The following is a 24,375-nucleotide window of genomic DNA, read 5'->3' as shown; positions in this document are numbered from 1 at the left end:
TGCTGCTGGAACAGTGGGGCAGGAGACAAATGTGTGTTTACCTCCCTCTTGTGGGAAAATAGGGTGATCACATGTTTTTACAACTTGAATGAAATGTAGTTTAACAATGTAAATATTATATTAAGTTTCATCTTAAGAGTGATTTATTGTCATATTTAGTTTCTCAGTTATTAGTCATATTTGGTGAATTTTAACAGCCAGTGATGTTGCTGCACTTTTCTTTTATTAAAATATAGTCAGCATTTATGGACAGTATGTTATGTTTCCACTCAGTGTAGTTTTACTGACTTGCTTTAATAGACACTGCAAAAGAATAAAGAAATGAAAACTGAACAAAAAGAGTAGAGGAAGGAAATTAAAGGGGAGGAGCACACACAGACAAATGCAGAAACACTGAAACCCAGAAGTGAGAGGTAACTGTACATTGACCAACAGTGAAACCGAGGGAGGGAACAGTCTTTGCTGTTAGCCATGGCTCCATGGATGCGCACCACTAATGAGAAATATGGCGTGGGTAAGATGTTTTTCTAATTAGATACACAAATGTACATTTATAACACTTAGAAGAGTACTGGCATGTAAAGTCTGGAAACTTGTCCTCCATTTCCTGCCTATACAGGATGTGGGCAGGTGTAAGTCAAACGGTCACAAAACAGCAGGCTGATTGTGAAATGTATTTTAATTATTGTCTGAATGAAAGAAATTAATCACAGAAACATTAAAAATGCTAAATAATTTTTGACAATGCTTACATTATGGAGTGTCATTACGCATTTATTGGGAGGTCATTCTGATTTCATACAAGTTTTACTACATACGTTTGGAGAGACTCAACATGAAAGATTGGAAAATTTGAATTGTACTGATAAGTGAGAAAATGAATTGCATTAGTCTATGTTGAGGCAGATTATAGAGACTGTCTTTGCCACTGTGTTGCAGCAGCTGCTGGGTATTCTTTACTGGAGGAAGTGAATGGTCTCCCACAAACTCACATATACATTTGATGAATTTAATGTAATTGACTTAAGTGAACCCAGTAATTATAGAATTCTCATGAACGAAAGGCAAAACAAACAACACTTTTCTGATGACTGCGGATAAGACACACAGACAGGTTCTCTGTGTTTAAGCAACCTGACACAGGAAGTCAAGTAGAGAGGAAGTAGCCCTGTGGTAGAAAACAGAAACAGAGCATCTATGTGTTTTAAATGGAATTTTCAGTTGTAAAATGATTAGAAAAGTTTGAAGGTCAAATCTAGGCTATTTTTTTTTATTATTTGGCTCTGAAATTTGTAGTTTGGACCTGCTCTTTGTAATGGTTGATGCCATTACAACGCTTTAATGTAATCTGGCAGACAATGTTAATGCAATGCAGGACCTGAATAATGAGAATGTACAAATCATAAACCATGAAAATACTAATCTATGTGGGGAAATGTGGCACTACTTTATCAACTGCATTAAGAGTGAGAGGAATTACGTATCTTTTGTGTTAATTGCACCAACATGATTGAGAAATTGAATTGAATTGATGCAGCTGATTTTCTGGGCTGCATGTCATAACACTTTCAAGGTTGAGAGTTTGGATCGAACCGACTCCGGCTTTTTGCCTTGCTGTGGGTTTCCTCAGGGTTCTCCGCTGTCTTTCTATATTTTTGAAACAACATGGTAACAACATGGTAAAAACATGCATGTTTTATTTCTGACCTTTACAAGTGACACCTGTCGTCTCTCTCTCACTCCTCCAATATTTTAGTTAAGTGGAACTTTGCAGCTAAGCATGAGAAACAGCTCTCCCTTGAGGTGGGCGATACAGTGCATATTCTGGAGTCATGTGGAGGTATTGCTGAAAAAAGCATATTTGTCATATCATTGAAATGTATGTGATTGTGTGACACTCTATGTGGTCATATGTTGCACACACATATGTACATAAGCAGCAAATTTTTAAAAATATTTGTAAAGGAGGAAAGTATATAAAATCAAAACCGATTATCATTTCCCTTAAAGTTGTTGACATGCAGACTTTTACAGACGATGCTATTTCTAATTTTTATTTAGAAAGGTCAAGTCAGTGTGAATATCTGTGTTTATTGCCAAGCAAGATGTGTCATTATGTCTTCTTGGATTTCTGTGATGTTTTTAGGCTGGTTCAAGGGCTACCTGGCCAAAAACAAGGCGCAGCAGGTACACCAATATTTGGTTATTTTATGTATGTGTTATTTTAACTACCTTGGGCTGAGATTTGTGGCATAGAAATGTATAAATTCATTAATTTCATTAACCTTTTAACAGCTGTGTGATCCTGTATCATATATATAATAAAAACATTTCAGTAAAAGTTTTTTGCAGATTAACAAAGGAAAACTGAAATATCACATGGTCCTAAGTACTTTGCTCAGTATTTAGTAAAAGCCCCCTTTTGATCTAATACAGCCATGATTATTTTTGGGAAAGACAAAATGTATTTCACACCTGGATTTGGGGATTATCTGCGCACTTTCATGTGTCTTGCACTGAGGAGAGGCTACCATCAGTCCACTCTGCCATAAAGACCCAACTGGTGAAGGGCAGCAGTGATGGTTGACTTTCTACCACTTTCTCCCATCTCCCAACTGCATCTCTGAAGCTCGGCCACAGTGATTTTTGAGTTCTTCTTTACTTTTCTCACCAAAACTCTTCTCCCACAATACCTCAGTTTGGCCGGACGGCCAGCTCCAGGAAGGGTTCTTGTTGTCCCAAAGGTCTTCTATTTTAGGATTATGGAGACCACTGTGCTCTTAGGAATCTTAAGCGCAGCTCCAGGTCTGTGCCTTGCCACAATTCTGTCTCTGAACTCTTCAGGCAATACCTAATGATTCTCCTCAAATCTGACATGTATTGTGAGCTGTAAGACCTTATATAAACAGGTTTGTGGCTTTCCTAATCAATTCAAATCAGTATAATCAAACACAGCTGGACTCAAATTAAAGTATAGAACCATCTCAAGGATGAGCAGAAGAAATGGATAGCACTGGAGTTAAATATATTGTAGCGCCGGGCGTCAGAAGGAGTAGATGGCTCGCCCAAAGGGAATAAATCCATATTTATTTAAACAGCAGATTCACTTAACAAGTTTAAGTCATTGAGACCCCCAACACACATTTCCCCCAAAGCCTATTAAGGCAACCTGTCTACAACTAGCACCCCTAACCATGCATAATTTCTCGACATTACCTAGCCCAACCCGACATCCAACATTCCGGCGACCCACCATCCCAAGGTCCTTTTCCGCAACCATCGAACAGTCTCCCAACAGTAATAACATCAACATCAACTGAAAAAAATGAACCTTTCTCCATTGTCCAACCTGTATAATCCGAAAAGTGTTCATTCAGTCCAGTACAAAGCCCGACAATGAGCTGGAGCGAGACGCCTCCTGCCGGCCGTGTTTCTACTTCGTTTCCTCCTCGTTGCTGTAGCGATGGCCCAGCTGCCCCACCGGAAACACTGCTCCATCTAAGGTTTGCCGAGCGAGAGTGCCATTACTCCCAGTGTCTCCCAACAGCTGACGGAGGTGAGACAGCACTCAGTGTTCTCCAAACCGCCACTTTAACACCCTCCATAGCTCTCTTAGCTGAAAGCGTGCCTCCGGTCTCATGTCCAGGAGCCCCAAAGCCCATTAACAACAACAACAACTACATTTATTTCTTATATAGCCCAAAATCACATACAGTATGTCTCAATGGGCTTTGACAAGCCGTACAGTTGACACCCCTCACACTTGACCCTTCTGCACACAAAAAAACTCTAGGAGAGAGAAAAAAAGAAAGGAAGAAACCTTGGGAAGGAGTGATACAGAGAGGGACCCCCTTCCAGGGTAGAGTGAGTCTGCAAATGGTGTCAGTGCAGGGTTTGTGAGGATTTGTCTAATAAGAAAGAAAGAAAGAAAAAAAAGTCCTACAGTTGTAGGGTTGGAGAAGTCCAGAGTGTAGTCCAGTGTCATGGTCTACATTACATGTCCATTATGATGTTCCTGGTCCATTTGAAGATCCCTGTGTCACAACCATGCTGGCATGATGAGGCAGGTGCATGGAGAGGAGGACAAAGAGGTGATGAGAAGATGAGGAAGGAAGGACGCAATCGCAAGACATCACGAAACCAGGGTTTAATTGTGAAGCACAGGACAGGGAGACATCCGAGATGCTGGTGAACATGGAACATGACTTCAAAGATCTGATGGCGAACAGAAACGAACAGGGCAGCTTTATACATTGACACAGGTAAAAACGATTAAAGAACATTACGCATGATCCCGGACCGGAGTAACCCCTTGACACCCTGAAGCTGTAGTTGTTACGGTGGTGGTGGCTGTGGTGATCCTCTGGTTCGTTTCATGCTGAGTCATTGTTTAGCAGTTGTCAGGAACCAGGATTTATCTGCTGGTCTCTTCACTGGGGTCTACCAGTAGTCTGTGCGCTTGATTCTGTGTCTCAGAGAAAACAAACAGTAGCAGCGGTAGACGGTGGCATTGTAGGGCCGATACTGAAATATGTGGTAATAATAGTATATTGATGCTACAGTGGCCCGGTACCCTAACTAGGACAGCCTAACTAGGGTGAATTTAACACTGTCTGTGTCTAACAGGGGGACTGTGTGATAAAGTGGACTTTATAATTGACACTGTGTCAAAGTGAAGTGAAATGAGTGTCTTGGACTTTAACAGAAGGTTTTCTGAGACTGTGTTTGAGTTCCGCACACTGACTGGCAAGCCTTTCCACAACTGCGGAGCTCTATATGAGAAGGATCTTCTGTACTTTTGGTACCAGTAGTGACCCCACATCCATTGATCGAAGGGGGCATGGCGGGTCGTAAGGAACTAAAAGTTCACTCAGGTATTGTGGGGCGAGCTTTATAGGTCAAAAGTAGGATTTTGTAGTCAAACCTAAATTTTGAGGGTAACTAGTGCAGTGATTGTGTTAAGGCAACATGTCCTCTTCAAGACAGTGGGTAACTCTACAACTAGCGCCCCTAACTAAAGCTGGGTATGTAATGCATTCAGGAAACCACGCATAATTCCAAGATATTACAATATGATTGTAACAGCAAAGGGTCTGAACACTTAGGAACATGTGATATTTCAGTTTTTCTTTGTTAATAAATCTGCAAAAAAGTCAACAAATCTGTGTGTGTGTTTGTTTGTGTGTGTGTATGTGTGTGTGTATATATACATTTCCTCCATTAATTTTTTTCCTCATTAATGTACAAACAGCACCTCATATTGACAGAATAACACAGAATTGTTGACTATATACATATATATGTATTGTACATATATGTCTCATTAAGGGAGCATTTCCTGCCAGTTTCGTGGAGCTGAAGGAAGTTATTATTGAAAGGAGAGGGTAAGCATCCATCACTCCATTCATCACACTTTCGTCAGTGTCTTGTTTTCACAATAATGTTCACTCCAGAGATGAAGAGGTTGTGACCTCAGCTGAGATGCCCCTGGTGAAGGAGGTGACTACAACTCTTAGAGAATGGGGCAGCATCTGGAAACAGCTGTTTGTGGTATGAGTTATAATACATAAGACCCAATCGTCTTCCTGTTTGTAGATGATACCACCCTAACTTGTTCCTCCTTCTATATCTTCAGGCCAGTAAGAAAGAGCGTGTCACACAGGTACAGGGGCTCATGTTGGAGCTGATGGAATGGCGCTCACAACTCCTGTCAGGCACGTTGCCTAGTGACGAGTTCAAGGAGCTGAAACAGAAAGTCACTTCCAAGATTGACTACGGCAACAAGTAACCCACCTACACACCAGTCCTCTGTATACTTCTTCTCATTTTTCCAAAAAGGACTAGTTTCACAGTCAGGGGTTTGTTTATTTACAGCCTAATTTGCACTTTAATGGAGTATAGATTCCATGTCATTTAAATGCAAAACCTTTCTGGAATGGTGTCAAAAAAAGCAGTCACATTGCTGCGAAAGTGCTGCCAATCTCTTCTCTTCTCTTCTCCTTCTCCTTCTCCTTCTCCTTCAGGATTCTTGAACTGGATCTAGTGGTTCGGGACACTAATGGAAATATCCTGGACCCTGAGAAGGCTAGTGTCATCAGCCTTTTCAGAGCTCATGAGAATGCTACAGCCAAAATCATGGAGCGCATTAAAGAGGAGCAGGTCAGTGAGAGTGTGAAACTCATAGGAATAGTGTAGAAAGCATGTTAAATAGAATAATTTACATTTGACTAACTGCCATTTGTATTCAAAATAATCACATAGATTTCTAAAATTTATATTAACTATTGTAAAATGACTGTTATTCTGTTTCCCATTATCCGTCCACAGTCCAATGTTCAGATGGACCATTCTGGCATCTCAGCCCGTATTCACTCATCTCCTACACACAGTCTCTTTGTATTTGTACGCAATTTTGTGTGTCGCATTGGGGAGGATTCCGAATTGTTCATGTGTCTGTATGACCCCCAAAAGCAAGCCATTATCAGGTATGTCTTTATACATCCAACTGTCATTCATCCATCAGTTCATTGACCTCATTGTGCCACCTATGTGTGTCTGCAGTGAGAACTACCTGGTGCGCTGGGGAAGTAAAGGTTTTCCTGCAGAGATTGACATGCTCAACAACCTGAAAGTTGTCTTCACTGTGAGTTCATTGCACTTGATACTCCTGTCAACTATGTGTGTGCCTTAACTCCACATTATCATATCATCATTTTTTTTTTAAGAAACAGTTCCTTCAGCACTTCTGGCCTTGCCAAAACAAAAGGCACAGTATTGGGGCTCCAACTAATGATTGTATTAATATTTTTTTATTAATCATAGAATTAGATTAAACAAACAAATAACAAAGACAGACACTTTGCATTGCAATGCAAAAATGTGAGCATGCCCACATGCTCCTGGCTCAGGCTCACTCTTTTCTTTGAGGCAGTGCTGCCTGCTGAAGAAAACAGCAGCTCAGATGGTGTTGATATGACATAGGGATGCAGAGGAAGAATTGAAATAACTGTTATTGTAAAACACATCACAGCACACGGTGACACAACGAAATGTGTCCTGTGCTTTTAACCCATCATCCATGGTGAGCAGTGGAATGCACCCGGGGAGCAGTGTGAGGACAGTACTTTGTTCAGTCGCACCGCAGTGCCACATTGGCAGTTCAGGATTCGAAACGGCAACCATCTGATTAAGGGCCTGTTTCCATACCTGCTAGGCCACCACTGCCCCACTTGGTTAGCCTGGCCAACATGGGTTGGCCAGGCTACCACAATAATGGGTTTTCTTCCTTGCCAAGGCTCTTTTCTCCAAAGTATGTGAGGACTTTGTTCCTCACTTAGCAGTGGACATCAGTGAGGGTGATAAAAATTATTCAAGAATGTCACAGCTTTTACTGGACTGTAAACATTCAAATTAATTGAGCAAACATCTTGAGATAATATTGAGATAGCTGTGATGTACGAAATACAGGGACCTGTCCGCGTCACGCAACACAACAAATTGATTATGAAATTCATCGCCAAAGTGCTCAGTTTAAAAAAAAAAAATGTTTTCGATATAATCGATTCGTTGTTACAGCCCTACACAGTATACACAAGGTGTATACCATACCCCTGTCATTTATATAGATCTGTATTGGTTTTGTTTAGACACATTTCCTGTTTTAATGAATAATTTGTGAAAGTGGTAGCACAATAGACTAATCGTCTTTTGCCATGTAATGATAAATTGATCTGTTTAAATGATATTAGAAATTTAGCATTTTAAAACAATTTAAACATGTTTAGCTTTTTTGCTCTGTCTTCAGTCTGCACCCAGTGAAAATCTGGACATATTATTTGTCTGTTTTCACTCTTTCAACCTGACTGGCAGTCTCCCATTTATACATATTTCCTCTTCTTGTAGGATTTGGGGACTAAAGATTTGAACAGAGAAAAGATTTATCTGATTTGCAAGATAGTGCGAGTGGGCCGGATGGACCTGAAAGAGACCCACACCAAGAAATGCACTCAGGGACTGCGTAGGCCATGTGGTGTGGCAGGTAGAGTACAGAAGAGGGTTATTATTGTAACTTTTCCTACTGTCTGTTTTTCTATCTGTATTTAGCATTCCAGTTAGCATAATTTGAGATGCCAATTTCTCTTAATAAATAGTACATACCTGAATATCAATTAAACTTAACTCTATGGCAAAACGCCCTTTAGCATTCTGACTGAAAAAAAAATCCATTGGACATTAATGTATAGACATAATGTTTAGACTTTATTTATAGAAGCATGACTTTTACTTTAAACTTTTTGTTGATTTTTTTGTTGAATACATCTCCATTTGAAAGCTGACCTGTGACCTGTTTCAAAATTAATAAGTTAATAATTTCAAAATTAACTTGAAATGCTGTTTAGATCTTCTGTCCTGCTTTTGAACCATTTTTAAAGGGACATTCTTCACTTTTGACAATTTCTTTTAAATATATACACACATATATATATATGTGTGTGTGTGTGTGTGTGTTCGTGCACAGTGATGGACATCAGTGATATCATCAAAGGAAAGATGGAGTTTGATGAGGAGAAGCAGTACTTCATTCCCTTTCATCCGTAAGTACCACTTCTCTGTCATCTACCTCTTTGTCTGGCCTGCCACTTGCTCCATACCTAATACTCTGTGTCGGGTGAATGAGCCGTATTTTGTCTGGATTGCAGGGTGGTTGCTGAAAATGACTTCCTCCATACTCTGCTGAACAAAGTCACAGCGTCAAGAGGGGACAGCGGGGGTCAAGGTATAGTTGCAATCACCTCCGTGAAACTCATTATGTTTCACTTAAATTGATTGTTTCACTTAGACTTAGATTGACCAGAGCTTTCTATTGTTATTTGATTTTCATTTTATTTTGTTTATACTTATTTGTAATTTGTCACACAAATTCTGGGAAAATTGGAATGTTCTTCATTTTTTATGTAAAATGAAAACTAAGACTTTTAAATCACCTGAGTCAGTAATTTATTCACAACTGATGTTTAATGTTCAAATTTGATGCCTTTATCTTCTAAATAAGGCATAATGATGCCTAGTACAGGTCCCCAAAAAAGTTGGGACAGGGGCAACTACTGGCAAAACAGCTGGGCAGAGTCTGTCCAATCTGTGAAAGTGTGTAAAAAATACTTTTTTCTTCAATATCAAATTACAAAGGCTTTACAAATCTTATTTTCTGCATAACATAATGATATGAACATACCTGTTTTGAAATGTTGGTGTACAGAGTCATAAGTGCTAAATGTAAATTCCCTAAGCATATTAACAAACTGCGTTTGTAATTTATTGCATTTTTATGTCCAAATTATTACATATTACAATAACTAAAACTCATCTTATGATAACAGGCCTACAGATTTATATTTAACATGGTATGAAACAGATTTATTGTCCAGTGGTCATAAAAAGTTAAGAGATTTAGATAGAAAAATGAGGTCCACCTAAATAAATGTCCTGCTTAGATAAAAAACTGCTGGGAATGATGTCGATAATGAGACAGTGGTTTAGGGTGCTAGTAGCCTAGTGAGTAACACACTCGCCTATGAACCAGAAGACCCGGGTTCGAATCCAACTTACTACCATTGTGTCCCTGAGCAAGACACTTGCTCCAGGGGGACTGTCCCCTGTAACTACTGATTGTAAGTTGCTCTGGATAAGGGCATCTGATAAATGCTGTAAATGTAAATGGTTTACCTGCGTGTGTGTTTACATTTATATTTACAGCATTTATCACACACCCTTATCCAGAGCGACTTACAATCGGTAGTTATAGGGACAGCCCCCCTGGAGCAACTTAAGGTTAAGTGTCTTGCTCAGGTAGTAAGCGGGATTTGAACATGGGTCTTCTGGTTCATAGGTGAGTGTGTTACCCACTAGGCTACTACCACCCTTTTTTTTGCGATAGATGTGTCCTTTACTGCTATGTCAGTACTGTTTTTAGTACAGTCAGTGCATGTTAGTGTAAATTCATGTTACAGATGGTCTGGACAGATAACATTTGCCGAACTACCACATTAATGTGATATCTTTATTATTAGCTATAGATGCTATCCATTGGCATAATGATAACTTGACAGACAGCCTCTTTTTCTGCTTATGTAGGCCTGTGGGTGACCATGAAAGTGTTAGTGGGAGACATTGTTCAGATACGTAAAGACTACCCCCACCTGGTGGACCGGAGCACTGTAGTGGCGAGGAAGCTTGGTTTCCCTGAAATCATCATGCCCGGGGACATCCGCAATGACATCTATCTTACCCTAGTGGCAGGGGATTTTGACAAGTATAACAAGACAACACAGAAGAATGTGGAGGTCATCATGTGGGTGTGTGACGAAGAGGGAAAGGTTGTTGCGGTAAGCTACTGTGCATCTATAATTTCAATTTTGAAGATTTGAAGGGTGACAATATATGTGTAAATAAACAGAGAAAAAATTATTCTTAGTTGTGATGGGTTCTTTGTGTCATAAAAGGGAAGTACCTAATTTTGGGGCAGTGGTGGCCTAGGAAGTGGACCTGTAATTGGAAGGTTGCCGGTTCAAATCCCTGAACTGCCAAGGTACCACTGAGGTGGCACTGAGCAAAACACCGTCCCCACACACTGCTCCCCAGGGACCTTTCAAGGCTGTCTGCTGCTCACCATGATGATGGGTTAAGTGCAGAGGGCACATTTTGTTGTGTGCACGGTGAGCTGTGCTGCACTTTCACTTTAAGATCACACACAAGGTCACAAGGTCCATCATTTCTAGTATTTGTACCGTTACCTATTTAAAACGATCATAAAATATTTCAGGCCTCTGTGTACTTCCACTATATGAGCACACAGAAACCGTCCTCTGCTGGCATACTCAAAGTGGGGATGTTCCTACAGGAATAGTCTGCTCTCATTACAGTCCAGTCACACTGTGGGACTTTCAATCCTGCAAAAACATAGAATATTTGGTTTGTATCTGATGATCAAGTGTGTTCCACCCTAACAGAAGAAAGGAACCGTCTGTGGAGACTCATGTGTCCTGCTGGAAGGACAAGTGTTCTTTTGTAGATTATTCCCTGTGCAGTAGCCTCTTTGCATCGGACCTGCAAGAAAAGTGACACAGCCCTCCTCATTCAGTGGCCTCTTGTCTTCTAGAATTCCATCTGCCTGGGGGCAGGAGATCGGCCAGTAACAGAATACAAATCCGTCATTTACTACCAGGTCAAACAGCCTAGATGGATGGAGACTTTCAAGGTAGGTGGCGGAGAATAAACTAATTAATTCATACTCATACAGACAAAATTATTTGAGATGTGGGAGCAATCTTTTGAATACAAAAGATTTTGGCGTGATTAGTGATTCAAATTTTAAAATATTTTTTTTTTTCCATGTTATGTCTATGTTTTGTGATAGTGACTAATGGTGAAGAATGGCAAAGATATAACATCAACAATAACATTTATTTCTTATATAGCCCATAATCACATTTAATGGGCTTTGACAGGCCCTACAGTTGACACCCGCCATATTTAACCATTCAGTGATACAGAGAGTGGCCCACTTCCAAGGTAGATTGATCCTGCAATTGGTTTTGTCACGACCGCGAGCTGACAGGGGAGAGAAGCGCAGAAGTGGGACATTCTGGGAAAGGGATTTCTTACAGAAAACACTAATAAACGGTGGCCGAAAATGGGAAAAACAGGAGAAAACACAAACTTGCCCGCAGGATTGCCAATTGCAAGAACTCAAAATACACAGGTTCACCAAAGTTCACAAAAATGCAGTCCCTGCAGAAGGGGCGGAGTTACAGACTTTTAACCACTGTCAGAATTGACCCCAGCTGGCAACCTCACCTGGAGCCAATCCTGACAGAGCCCCCCTCCAAGGGCTACATCCTCGGAGCCCCAACAGAACCATCAGTAGAGGCAGTGAGGCGGTTGGCGGCAACCACAGGGCTCCTGCCCTGGTGTGTCCTTCCCTTGGAAGACCCGGTCCCTCAGGCTGGCTCCCCGATGTGGTCTGGTATGGCGGCCCCGGTCCCTCGGGCTGGCTTCCCGGCGTGATCCCGCATGGCTTCCCCGGACCCTCGGGCTGGCTCCTCGGCGTGGTTCCGCATGGCGGCCCCGGACACTCCAACCTGCACACAAAAATCAGAGCAGACGCCCCTCTGACGCGTCTTGCACACCCCAGTCACCCCAGACTGGTGCCTTTTGGGACCGTGCAGCCCCTCTCACTGTACATCCCTGCTAGCAGAGCGGCCAGCTTCCCTCCCTGCACCACGCAGGGAGGCGGTCCCTGAGCCTCCGGCGACCAATCCAGGCACCCCAGGCTGGTGCCTTCTGGGACCATGCAGTCCCTCTCTTTGCACGTCCCTACTGGCAGAGCAGCCAGTTTCTCTCCCTGCACTGTGCAGGGAGGCGGTCCCAGAGCCTCCGGTGACCATTACCAGCACTCCAGGCTAATGCCTTCTCTGCACGTGCATGCCACTGGAGCCAAGGTGGGGGCATTGCCAGAGCATCCAGCTAGCCCCTTCTGCATTCATTGGGACAAGCAGGCCCTCTTCCTGCCTGTCCCAGCTGGGTCCTCATGCCTACCAGTGGGCTCTATGGTGCTCCACCCCTCTGGAGGCAGACGCAGGCCCATGCCTGGCCTGCCCCCCTTACCAGCTACCGGAGGACTCTGCTCCGTCACTTCCCCACCCACCCTCCCCTCAGGAGGAGCCCCCAACCCAAACTGCACCCCCCCAAGAGGTACCTTGGGCCTTGTCCACCTCGTCCTGGCCCAGTGCAGTCAGGTTAGGAACTCCCTCCCTGGGGTTCGGCGCCACTGCTGGGTCGCCATCTGGTGGACAAAAAGAGAGTAAGTGGGGGTGACATATGGACACAACTGCCATGCACACACACACACACAGACAGATGAAAGAGAGGGTTGTCTGGCTCTCTCTCTGGGCTCTCCGGGACCTCCTCAGGGGGCACAGCCAGGATCTCGGGAGACTGCAGGAAGACCTCAGTCTCTGCAGGAAGTCCCGAAAACTCATTCTGTCTGTCTCTCCCTGCTGCCAGAGGACTGCGCCCCAGCCCCATGCTGACCCAGTCAGACGCATGAGGATGGTGGTGATCTGCTCTGTGTCTGAAAGGGACGGAAGAGCAGCAAAGTACACGCCACAGGATGTTATAAAAGACTGGTATGTACTTGCTCCACTGAAGGGTCTTAGGACCATTGGGATGTCCCACACAGGGCTGGGCGCAGTGGTGGAGATGGTGGTGGGTGTCTGGCGTGGAGGTGGGTGGACGTTCTCTACAGCAGGCGGGGGCACTGGTGCTGCGCTGCTGTTCAGCTGTGGAACATCCGGGCAGAGGGACGGATGGTCGGCAACCGCCATCTTCCACCAGCTGTTCCACGGATCTCGTGATGATCCGGGACAGGCACCATGGGCGGAGCCCATTTTGCATCTTCGTCACTCTCATCATCATCCGTGTCTCCCTCGTCTTCCTCATATCCTCGGAAGTCATGTGGGTCATCATGGACGTCGCGGCGATCTTTGACGCACGCAATGGGCGGAGCCATCCTGGCCCCGAACGCCCACCAATCCACGTCAACGTTGCTTTCATCATCCGTGTCCTCCCACCGGTGACTCCGAGGGTTGTCCACCCTGCGGACATCCCAGACCCAGGGCGCAATCAGCTCCCACAAGGCAGTAGTCAGGCCATTCTCCGCTGGAGGAACGTCTCCGTTGCCGCTTACGGGTTTCGCTGACTCTCAAGGGGTCAACGTCATCATGGCTCACCGGGAAGAAAGCGCTCCACCAGAATGGGTGCTCGCTTTCACCGCACCCGGCTGCGTCTTTTGTGGTTCTCTTCCTCTGCTTCTTTCCCCTTTGCTTTTGGGTGGAGGGACAGCATTCGGTCACGACCACGAGCTGACGGGGGAGAGAAGCGCAGAGGCGGGACATTCTGGGAAAGGGATTTATTACAGAAAACACAAACAGGGGAAAACACAAACTTGCCCGCAGGCATGTGGTGATTGCCAGAACTCAAAGTACACACGTTCACCAAAGTTCACATAAAAAATGCTGACTTTTAACCACTGTTAGATTTGACCCCAGCTGGCAACCTCACCTGGAGCCAATCCTGACAGGTGTCAGTGCAGGGTTGGTGATAATTTGTCCAAGAAAAGAAAAATGTGAGGAAAAGTAGTGGAAAAGTCTTAAGTACAAAACATCTATCCATGTTTGGAGGTACTGGACAGTGCAGAGTAGGTTTTAATCCAGTGTCATGTACATGCGTCCATTATACGACTGGCATTGTACAACTGGTCCTGAAACATGTGGCTATAGTGGTATATTTGTTCAACAATGACCCGGTACCTTAACTAGGACAGCCTAACTAAGCTGAACTGAACACTGTCTATGCTTGAATAGGTGACTGTGTAATTAAGTGAATTTAGACTGAAATTTTAACTGAAGGCCAGCAAAAACAAATGTGTTTTCAGTTTAGATTGAGACTGGATCTGCTCCCAGCGGTAACCTTCTGTACTCTGGGTCCCAGCAGTGGACCCACACCCTTACAACACAGAGTTGTAAATGACTGTTTTTTGTGGCTCAAGAGCATTTAGAGCTTTATAGATCAAAAGTAGAATTTTGTAGGCAATCCTAAATTTGATGGGTAGCCAGTAGAGTGATTGTAAGACTTGGGTGATGGGTCGAATTTTCTAGTTACTCTGGCTGCCGCATTCTGAACTAGCTGAAGTTTACTCATGCACCTACTAAAGCATCCAGACAGTAATTCATTGCAGTAATCTAACCTTGATATGACAAAGGCATGGATCAACTTTTCTGCATCGTGCATTGAGATCATGTTTTTATATTTGCAACATTTCTATGGTGAAAGAATGCTGTCCTAGTGATATTATCTACATGCGAATCGAATGAGAGAACTGCGTTAATGAGGACACCTCGACCCTTTACTTCTGTACTTGGTCAGATAGAAAGGCTATCCGCAGTTATTGTGTAGTTAGACAGCTTACGTCTGGCTGCTTGAGGCCCAAGTACAAGAGCTTCTGTCTTATCAGGGTTTAACACTAGAAAGTTGGTAAGCATACAATGTCTAATATCCTTCAGACAATTCTCTATTCTGTTCAACTGCTGCCTCTCATCTGGCATTGCTGATAAATACAACTGTGTTTTGTCAGCATAGCAATGAAAGCTAATAACGTGTTTGTGAATGATGTGGCCTAAAGGTAACATGTATACTGAAAATAGCAACAGACCTAGGACAGAACCTTGTGGAACACCAAACTCTACTATGTGAAGACAAATCACCATTAATGTCCACAAACTGATACCAATCAGTCAGATATGAGTGCTATTCCAATAATCCCAACAACATTCTCTAATCAGTCAAGGAGAAGGATTTATAGGACAGGATTTAGGATAGGATTTATATCATCGGGTTCTACTTGTTTAAGGAGACTTGTAGGAAGCGGATCTATATGCACAAGCACATTGATTTGATCATGAAATTAGTTTCATTAATTCATGCTCTTTCAGAGGGTTGAAGCAGACAAATCAGTGGTATGCTTTTGTCCACAGTAATATCAACAGAGCTGTTTGTTATGCTTTTAATCTTATCACTATTTTTAACAATTTTAGTATTAAAGAAATTCATACTATGATGATATTGAGTGATAGTATCCATATCTGTTTTATTCTTGGTTAGTTTGACTACAGTATTAAACAGTATTAAATTGTTCATTGTCTCTGGAGATTTTAACAGGGCGAATTTTAAGAACGTGTACCCGAAATATCACCAGCACGTCTCCGGGCCCACGCGGGGAAACAACACACTCGACCACTGCTACACGGAACATCGGGGTGCATATCACTCTCTGCCATGCCCGCACCTGGGCGCCTTGGATCATAGCATGGTGCTGTTACTGCCTATTTACAAGCAGAAACTAAAACGTGAGGAGCCGGTGGTGCGCACGGTGCAGCACTGGACACGGGAGGGAGAGGAGAGACTCCAAGACTGCTTCAAATGTGTGGACTGGGACATGTTCAGAGACTCATCCTCTGACCTGGACGAGTACACCACAGCAGTCACTACTTTCATTAAGACCTGCGTGGAGGAATGTATTCCCAGAAAGCTCCGCGACCGCACACAAGCTTTCCAGTCTGGAGATGTGGACCTGTAAAAAAATGCAGATACGGTCTCTGGAAAGCCATCAGGAGCGCTAAACGGGAGTACAGCAGTAAAGTGGACTCCCAGTTCAGCTGCACACATGACGCGCGTCAGGTGTGGAGGGGGATTCAGATGCTGTCGGGCTACAAACCACGAGCACACACACTCGATTCCGCCAGCCCATCACTCCCTTTCAAACTGAATGCATTCTATGCACGCTTCGAGCTCGCTAACTCCCATCCTCCAGAGCGGGCTCCAGGAGAGCTGCATGACGTCACCCCCACCGTGTCTGTCGTGTACGTGAAGAGGTGCTTCAGCAGAGTGAACATCCGCAAGGCCGCCGGCCCAGATGGAATTTCGGGTCATGTATTGAAGGTGTGCAGTGAGCAGCTGTCTGCCGTCTTTACTGATATCTTTAACACCTCACTGCAGAGCTCAACTTCCCCATCTGCTTCAAAAACATCACCATTGTTTCAGTTCCCAAAAAGAACAAAGCCAGCTGCCTTAACGACTTTCGGGCTGTTGCACTAACCTCCATCACCATGAAGTGCTTTGAAAGGCTGGTAGAGCACATTTTTAGCCATTCCTACCCACTTCAATTTGCATACCGCCACAATAGATCCACTGATTACGGCATTTCACAGACCATACACACCACCCTGGCTCATCTGGACAACAAGAACTGCTACGCCAGACTTGTTTGTAGATTTCAGCTCTGCATTCAACACAGTTATCCCCTCCAAGCTGATCCAGAAGCTGCGAGCGCTGGGACTCAGTTCTACTCAGTGAAACTAGGTTCTGGACTTTCTCACCAACAGACCACAGCATGTGAGGATCGGCAAAAACACCTCCACCACAATGATCCTCAACACTGGAACGCCACAGGGAAGTGTTCTGAGCCCAATGCTGTACTCATTGTTCACACACGACTGTGTGTCCAGACACAGCTCCAACACCATCATCAAGTTTGCTGAAGATACCACCGTTGTAGGCCTGATCAGCAACAACGATGAGACGGCCTACAGAGAGGAGGTGAGACTCTTGGCAGAGTGGTGTCAGGAGAACAACCTCTCTCTCAACGTCAGCAAAACCAAGGAGATGGTTTTGGATTTTAGGAGGCAGGATTCAGCTCATCTTCCTATCTACATCGGAGGAGGTGCTGTGGAGAGGGTCAGCAGCTTCAGGCTCCTTCAGTCACCCTCAGTGACGACCTCAAGTCCTCAGAACACACAGCAGCGGTCACCAAAAAAGCCCACCAACGACTCCACTTCCTCAGACGCCTAAAGAAGGCAGGGGTATCCACGTCTGTCCTCACCAGCTTCTACAGGTGCGCTGTGGAGTCCATCCTCATGGGCAGTATCGCGTCCTGGTACGGCAGCCGTACTGCTCAGGACAAGAAAGCTCTGCAGAGGGTGGTGAAAACAGCCCAGAGGATCACAGGAACACCACTCCCAGCAATAATGGACATTTACACCACGCACTGTCTCAGGAAAACAAAGAGCATCCTGAAGGACCCCAGCCACCCTGCACTGTCACTTTTTACTTTCCTGCCATCAGGCAAGATACAATTCACACACGCACATCACGATTCAGGAACAGTTTCTACCCCAGGCTATATAACACATAGTATGCACTATCACGTAAATGATGCACAATCACTTTTTTATGCAACTTGTATATATTCACCCTTCTGTGACTTATTATTTATTGCTGCTGAACTTTGCCTTCTATGTATCATGTTCTATGTTCTGTCTACGTGGGAGAGGTTTTCAAGTAAGAATTTCATTGTGCTCTGTACGCTGTACTTTGTACATATGACAATAAACTTCAACCTCAACCTAAATTGTCTGTTTGGCGGGAAGTTGATTTTATTGTGTCTAAGACATATTTTAAAAGCGATAAGAAATTATATGAGATCATTTCAGATTGCGGAAGAGTGAGTATGTCTATTATATTTAAGCCAAAGGTCAGTACAAGATCGAGTGTGTGACCACCTTCATGAGTAGGTCCTATTTTATTTAGTTTAACTCCAACTGAGTCTAGTATAGACATGAATGCTGTTCTTAGCGAGTCTTCTAATTTATCACAGCGGATGTTAAAGCCGCCAACAATTAAGGCTTTATACAGAGATACAGATTGGAAACAAAGTCTGTAAATTCACTAAGAAACTCAAAGTAAGGTCCAGGGGGTCTATAAATAATAATCAATTGAATTACCTTATTTTGCGAGACTACATGGGTTATGTTGGTATAGAGGATGCCAAAAGAGTTGTCCAATGTTATCATTATAAATTACTGCGATGCCACCTTCTCTTCCAGTTAAGCAAGGATGGTGATGGTATCCAGGAGGGCTAGACTTGTTTATTGCTACAAAATCCTTTTGTTTAAACAAGTTTCGGTCAGGCACAGTATATCAAACCCCTGATCTGTAATAATTTCATTAACAATGAGCATTTAGGTGTGAGAGATTTAACATTCAATAATCCTGTTCTTATATCGGAGGTTCTGTTGGTACATTAGCCAGTCTGTCTGCCGCCTGGTCTCGGCTCTGCCGAGTAAGGTTCTTTTTTTGATTCTAAGACTATGAGCCATATTTTATGATTACTGAGAGGTGCCCGCCCAGTTGGGGTGGGTGCCATCTCACCCCAAAAAGACCATGCTTCCCCCGAAATGTTGGCCAGTTCTTAATAAATCCCACTTTATTTTTTGGACACCTCTCCGACAACCAGCGTTTTATATGAAGGAACCTGCTACAGGTGTCGCTGTTATGGCGAAACAGCGATAATGTGCCAGAGCAGATTACTTAATCCGACATTGTTTTAGCCAATTGAAGCATCTCTATAAAACTATCTTTAGTTATTTCCAACTGGTGTAGACAGACATTGTTAGCACATCGCTTTGTGGGACTCAGTGGATGCCTCGATGAGGGAGGAGAAGCTGTTCTGAATGTGAACCGGTGAGTGGCGGCCTGGTGGTGGGGGAGCTTGGCGGGTCACCCCAGTAGATCGCTTTACTGGCTGACTGGCTGGTGCAAATCTGGGGTTAGAACACTAGGAACACTTCTGATTTCCTAATTAAAAGTACATTTTGGATGTGTTCCTCTAGGCTATTTTCTCTGTCATTTCGGCTAGTCATCTACATTTTCCTAAGGTAAAATCCTTGCTACTGATGTTACAATACTGTTGCCCAAATTTGCAGAAACACATGTAAATAAATAAATGAATATCAGATCATTTGAGCATTTATTGGGAAACCAAGCAATGGCTTTTGTCACCTGTGTGGAATTTATAGTCATGACCATGATTTCAAAATATAGCCTGTTCAAATGCCAAACTGCCAAATTGTCACTGAGTTAAGTGCCATCCCCACACACTGTTCCCTGGGCGCCTTTCATGACTGCACACTGCTCACCAAGGTGATGGGTCAAATGCAGAGGACACATTTTGTTGTGTGCATTGTGTGCAGTGCTGTGGTAATTCACAATGACAATAACTTCACTTTCAGTGGAATGTGGATTTTTATTGAATTTTAAGTCAGCCAGATAAAAGAAGCAAAACCCCATTTTATTTGAATCCTGTTTGATGCCTTGGACCTATATAACTACATTGATCGTCCAACTTAATATATACCTGTGCTGTAAGACTTGTTTTAAATAGTTAATGTCATAGACACAAACCAGTGCAGATTATTTTTTTTTCTTTAGAGATTCAGAAACCCTAGCAGCAAAAAAATTTAATTACAAAAACTAAGTAAAAACTAAGGTAATTGCACCACTGTTTTTTATGTATTTACAAGACAAACAAAAGAATGATCCTACACAAATGTACCATACTGTTTAGAGATGTCTATGTGTTCAAGTAAATGTGTATATTTTAAGTCAGGAATTTTGTTAAGGTCTCTTTTCTCCACTAGGTGGCCATTCCATTGGAGGAGATGCAGAGAGTCCATCTTCGATTCATGTTTCGACACCGTTCCTCTCAGGAGTGTGAGTCTCATGGTCAGAGTTTTGACATTACTTATCTTTTCCTCCAAGTCAAGTGATAACTGTTTCTTACTTCCTCTGCAGCAAAGGACAAGAGTGAGAAGAACTTTGCCATGGCATTTGTGCGTCTCATGAAGGAGGACGGGACTGTGCTGCAGGATGGTCAGCATGATCTGATGGTTTTTAAGGTGTGTGTATGTGTGTGTGTATTTGACAGGGTTGCTTGAGGTTAGGGTCTGTTTCTGTGTCTGACAGATTTCTCCAAATATCTTGGCTAAACATAAATAGAACTAAGGTTTAGCCTCAGGCCTAATAGAAGGTTTCTTTTACATTTTAAGGCTTGTCCTGAATTCCATGCCAGGTTTTGAAATTGACTTGACAATTTGTTTCAGTACTTATCACTTTACTTTACCGGGATTCTTTCTCATACTCTCATGAACAATACTGCAATAAAATAGTATACTGCATTGTTAACAGTTGTCTGTATTATTACAAAAAAGTTGGGACACTATACAAATCGTGAATAAAAACGGAATGCAATGATGTGGAGGTGCCAACTTCTAATATTTTATTCAGATAAATCAAAGTTTAAACTAAGAAAATGTATCATTTTAAGGGAAAAATATGTTGATTCAGAATTTCATGTCAACAAATCCCAAAAAGTTGGGACAAGGCCATTTTCACCACTGTGTGGCATCTTCCCTTCTTCTTACAACACTCAACAGACATCTAGGGATCGAGGAGACCAGTTTCTCAAGTTTAGAAATAGGAAAGCTCTCCCATTCTTGCCTTTAACTGTTCAATCGTCTTGGGCCTTCTTTGTCGCACTTTGTGCGCCAAATGTTCTCTATGGGTGAAAGATCTGGACTGCAGACTGGCCATTTCAGTACCCGGATCCTTCTCCTATGCAGCCATGATGTTGTGATTGATGCAGAATGTGGTCTGGCACACACACTCATGCAACCCCATACCATCAGAGATGCAGGCTTCTGAACTGAGCATTGATATCAACTTGGGTTGTCCTTGTCCTCTTTGGTCCGGATGACATGGCATCCCAGATTTCAAAAAAGAACTTTGAATCATGACTCGTCTGACCACAGAACAGTCTTCCATTTTGCAACACTCCATTTTAAATGATCCATGGCCCAGTGAAAATATCTGAGCTTGTGGATCTTGCTTAGAAATGGCTTCTTCTTTGCACTGTAGAGTTTCAGCTGGCAACGACAGATGGCACGGTGGATTGTGTTCACTGACAATGGTTTCTGAAAGTATTCCTGAGCCCATTCTGTGATTTCCTTTACAGTAGCATTCCTGGTTGTGGTGCAGCATGTTTATCAACCATGGACCATGACTTCATTCAGGTTATGGCATTTGTGAACAAACATACATTGGAGACTGATGTGTTATCATGTTTACCTTCATTTCATTATTAGCAAATTTTCATTCTATTTTCAGTCTATTTTTAATAAATAAAACACACATGTATTTCTATATTTGGTGAATTTGTGTCTTTCATATTTGCAGGTCAGTCAGTGTGTGGAATATTTTGTATAGATATGGTAAGCTTTTGTGAAGGTGAATGTGAAGGTATCACACACAGGCAGCTACAGTACACTGAGTACACGGCAGTGTTAGAGTACACTTCTTGGGGGGAAGGGGAGTGACACATTGCAATCGGCCACCCATTTACAAATGAATGGGAGCCATTTGTCGGTGATTGAGTTATTAGTTTCAAACCAAAGGGCCATTTGGCAGAGCGTTGGCTGACCCATTTGGGTCAGAAAAAACGGGGACTTCTAGTGTTAAGGGTCCGGAGATCTCGTGCATCCAGTATGGTTTTACGGCCTTGACCCCTGCGCACAGTGATTGTTCCATATTCTTTGAATCTTCGATGATGTTATGCACAGTTGATGATGATAGATGCAAAGTCTTTGCAATTTTTTGCTGGGTAACACCTTTCTGATATTGCTCCATATTGTTTTCTGCGCAACATTGTGGAAATTGGTGATCCTCTACCCATCTTGACTTCTGAGAGACAACATATTTTTCCTTTAAAATGATACATTTACTCGGATTAAACATTTCACCTACTGTTCTATTACAAATAAAATATTGACATTTGCCATCTCCACATCATTGCATTCAGTTTTTATTCACAAATTGTTTAGTGTCCCAACTTTTTTGGAATCCGGTTTATATTACTTATTCAGCCTCTGGTTCTTTGTCTTTCCCTCCAGGGAGACAGTAAGAGGATGGAGGATGTGAACTCCTACCTGTCTCTACCCTCCACACGAAGCCAGACTGACATCTACAAGGGGTCGACGCTGATGCGTAGCTCCAGCAGTGTGGGAACAGCTTTGTCAGTCAGCTCAAGAGACAGCTTTACCATCTCCACCCTTGTCTGCTCCACCAAGCTCACCCAGAATGGTGAGAGATAAATAGACACACACACACAGACACACAAAACCTAGTTGTGGGGAAACATCTGTTGTTGAGAAAGCCAGTTAATCACACTAATGAATCGACCTGCATGATCCATCATGTGGACCAGATTGGGAAGGGCCTTCAGCAGCAGGAGGTGTTAAATTTCAGCCTCAGCTTCTCTCATGTCCTTGTGTCCATGCTCAGCCTGTCTGCTTCCACATTCCAGAGCCCTGAGCATCTGCCTGGCCCAAGCTGGACTGTTTTAATATGGTAACGTTGGTGGATTCAAATTGAGATATGGATTTTTACAGTGGCATTTCACGTTGAACTGATTTCCTCCACATTTGCTGCCTTCTGCCTACAAATACATCTGACTTTTCTGTGCAGTTTGATATAGTAATAATGAAGCCAGGCTGCCTCAGAAATTAATTCTTCAATAACAGAACCAGCAACATTAAAAATCAACTTAAAGAGTGTGTGTGTTTTTTTCTGTGCTCAGTTCGTCTGCTGGGTCTGCTGAAGTGGAGAACGCGCCCTGAGCTACTGAAGGAGAACTTGGAGAAACTTCGGCTTATCGATGGGGAGGAAGTGGTGAAGGTGTGTGTCTCTTCTGTATTGCTTTATATTCCTTCCAATTGCATTACACTGGAATTAAAGACACATGAAATCCTTCATGTTCTTGTGTTGGTTTGTAGTTTTTGCAGGACACCCTAGATGCACTCTTCAACATCATGATGGAGCACTCACAGACAGATGACTATGACATTCTGGTTTTTGATGCTCTGGTGAGAACCACCTTTTCCCCCTGCTGTTCTTCTTCTGCTGTTCTTCTCAGGCCCTTTCAGTCACTCTGTCAAATCTGCAGATCTACATCATTGGCCTGATAGCAGATCGAAAGTTTCAGCACTTCAACACGGTTCTGGAGGCCTATATCAAACAGCATTTCAGCGCTACATTAGCCTACAAGTGAGTTCTAATTTCTCTGAATTTTGGTTGTGTATTTCTGAGGACAAATTGTCCTTATTAAATACAAAAAATGAAATATTGTAAAATTTCGTTTTTTACTAAAGGTTAGGTTTATGGGTATTGTTAAAATTAGGATTATAGTCAAACATACACAGTATATTTTATTTGTATTACATTGTTTTATAGCTATTGCACTATTATAAACAGTTATATGTCAGATCTGAACATGTCTCTCTTACATCCTATCCTTAGTTTATTTCTGTGTGTATACAAATGTATACTGTGTGAATCTCTTTAAGAATTATCTGCATTTTTTGCTAATAATCTTGATTTCTAATTAGCTGTTCCCCACAGCTCCAGCAGGTGACAGTGTTCTGCCTTTATTCCCCCAGCCCCCCACCACAGGGCACAGCTCTTTAGCAGGGGGGGTTAAGCTGCAGAGTTTAGAGCTATTTTTCTGGAGGCTTTTTAGAGTAATCAAATAGTTTTGGCGAGTCTTAGCTGCAAAGCCGTGCAGTTTACTTTCCTCCCTCCACTCCTCTCGTTGAATATGATGCGCTGTCATCATCTGAAGAGGGGTCAGGGTGGCTTTTAACTGGAGCATGGGAAGCTCCACTGTTACATAAATATTTAGCAAACCATGTTAACTTTTAAGCTTTTTAAATAAATTCAAACTGCTCTATTTAAAAAATGAAAAATGGGAGGTGGGGAAGAATACAGGGTAACACAATAAAATAATCAGCATTATGTAAAGTTATTTATCTAGATACGTTTGTCTTTATCCTGAGCCCCAGATTTCACTGGCGCATTAAAGGTATTTCACTG

At 42.9% G+C, this 24,375-nt stretch overlaps 1 protein-coding gene across 1 annotated transcript in view; it reads left to right on the top strand.

The window, feature by feature from the left end:
- Positions 1-277: 277 nt before the first annotated feature.
- dock2 (dedicator of cytokinesis 2) overlaps positions 278-24,375 on the top strand; it is a 97,335-nt gene continuing 73,237 nt past the window's right edge. The window contains exons 1-20 of the mRNA XM_028959487.1: positions 278-514; positions 1,757-1,840; positions 2,147-2,187; positions 5,329-5,384; positions 5,454-5,550; positions 5,636-5,784; positions 6,024-6,159; positions 6,328-6,485; positions 6,562-6,643; positions 7,903-8,038; positions 8,519-8,594; positions 8,700-8,776; positions 10,132-10,382; positions 11,156-11,254; positions 20,091-20,163; positions 20,245-20,348; positions 22,398-22,587; positions 23,084-23,181; positions 23,280-23,369; positions 23,450-23,550. Coding sequence (XP_028815320.1) covers positions 472-514; positions 1,757-1,840; positions 2,147-2,187; positions 5,329-5,384; positions 5,454-5,550; positions 5,636-5,784; positions 6,024-6,159; positions 6,328-6,485; positions 6,562-6,643; positions 7,903-8,038; positions 8,519-8,594; positions 8,700-8,776; positions 10,132-10,382; positions 11,156-11,254; positions 20,091-20,163; positions 20,245-20,348; positions 22,398-22,587; positions 23,084-23,181; positions 23,280-23,369; positions 23,450-23,550 — 2,141 coding nt within the window. The 5' untranslated portion in view covers positions 278-471. The remainder of the gene's footprint in view (positions 515-1,756; positions 1,841-2,146; positions 2,188-5,328; positions 5,385-5,453; positions 5,551-5,635; positions 5,785-6,023; positions 6,160-6,327; positions 6,486-6,561; positions 6,644-7,902; positions 8,039-8,518; positions 8,595-8,699; positions 8,777-10,131; positions 10,383-11,155; positions 11,255-20,090; positions 20,164-20,244; positions 20,349-22,397; positions 22,588-23,083; positions 23,182-23,279; positions 23,370-23,449; positions 23,551-24,375) is intronic.

This window comes from Denticeps clupeoides, chromosome 18, assembly GCF_900700375.1.
Source record: "Denticeps clupeoides chromosome 18, fDenClu1.1, whole genome shotgun sequence".
NCBI lineage: Eukaryota > Metazoa > Chordata > Actinopteri > Clupeiformes > Denticipitidae > Denticeps > Denticeps clupeoides.
Note: the sequence above shows the minus strand (reverse complement) of the source record. Positions and strands in the feature narration are given on the sequence as shown.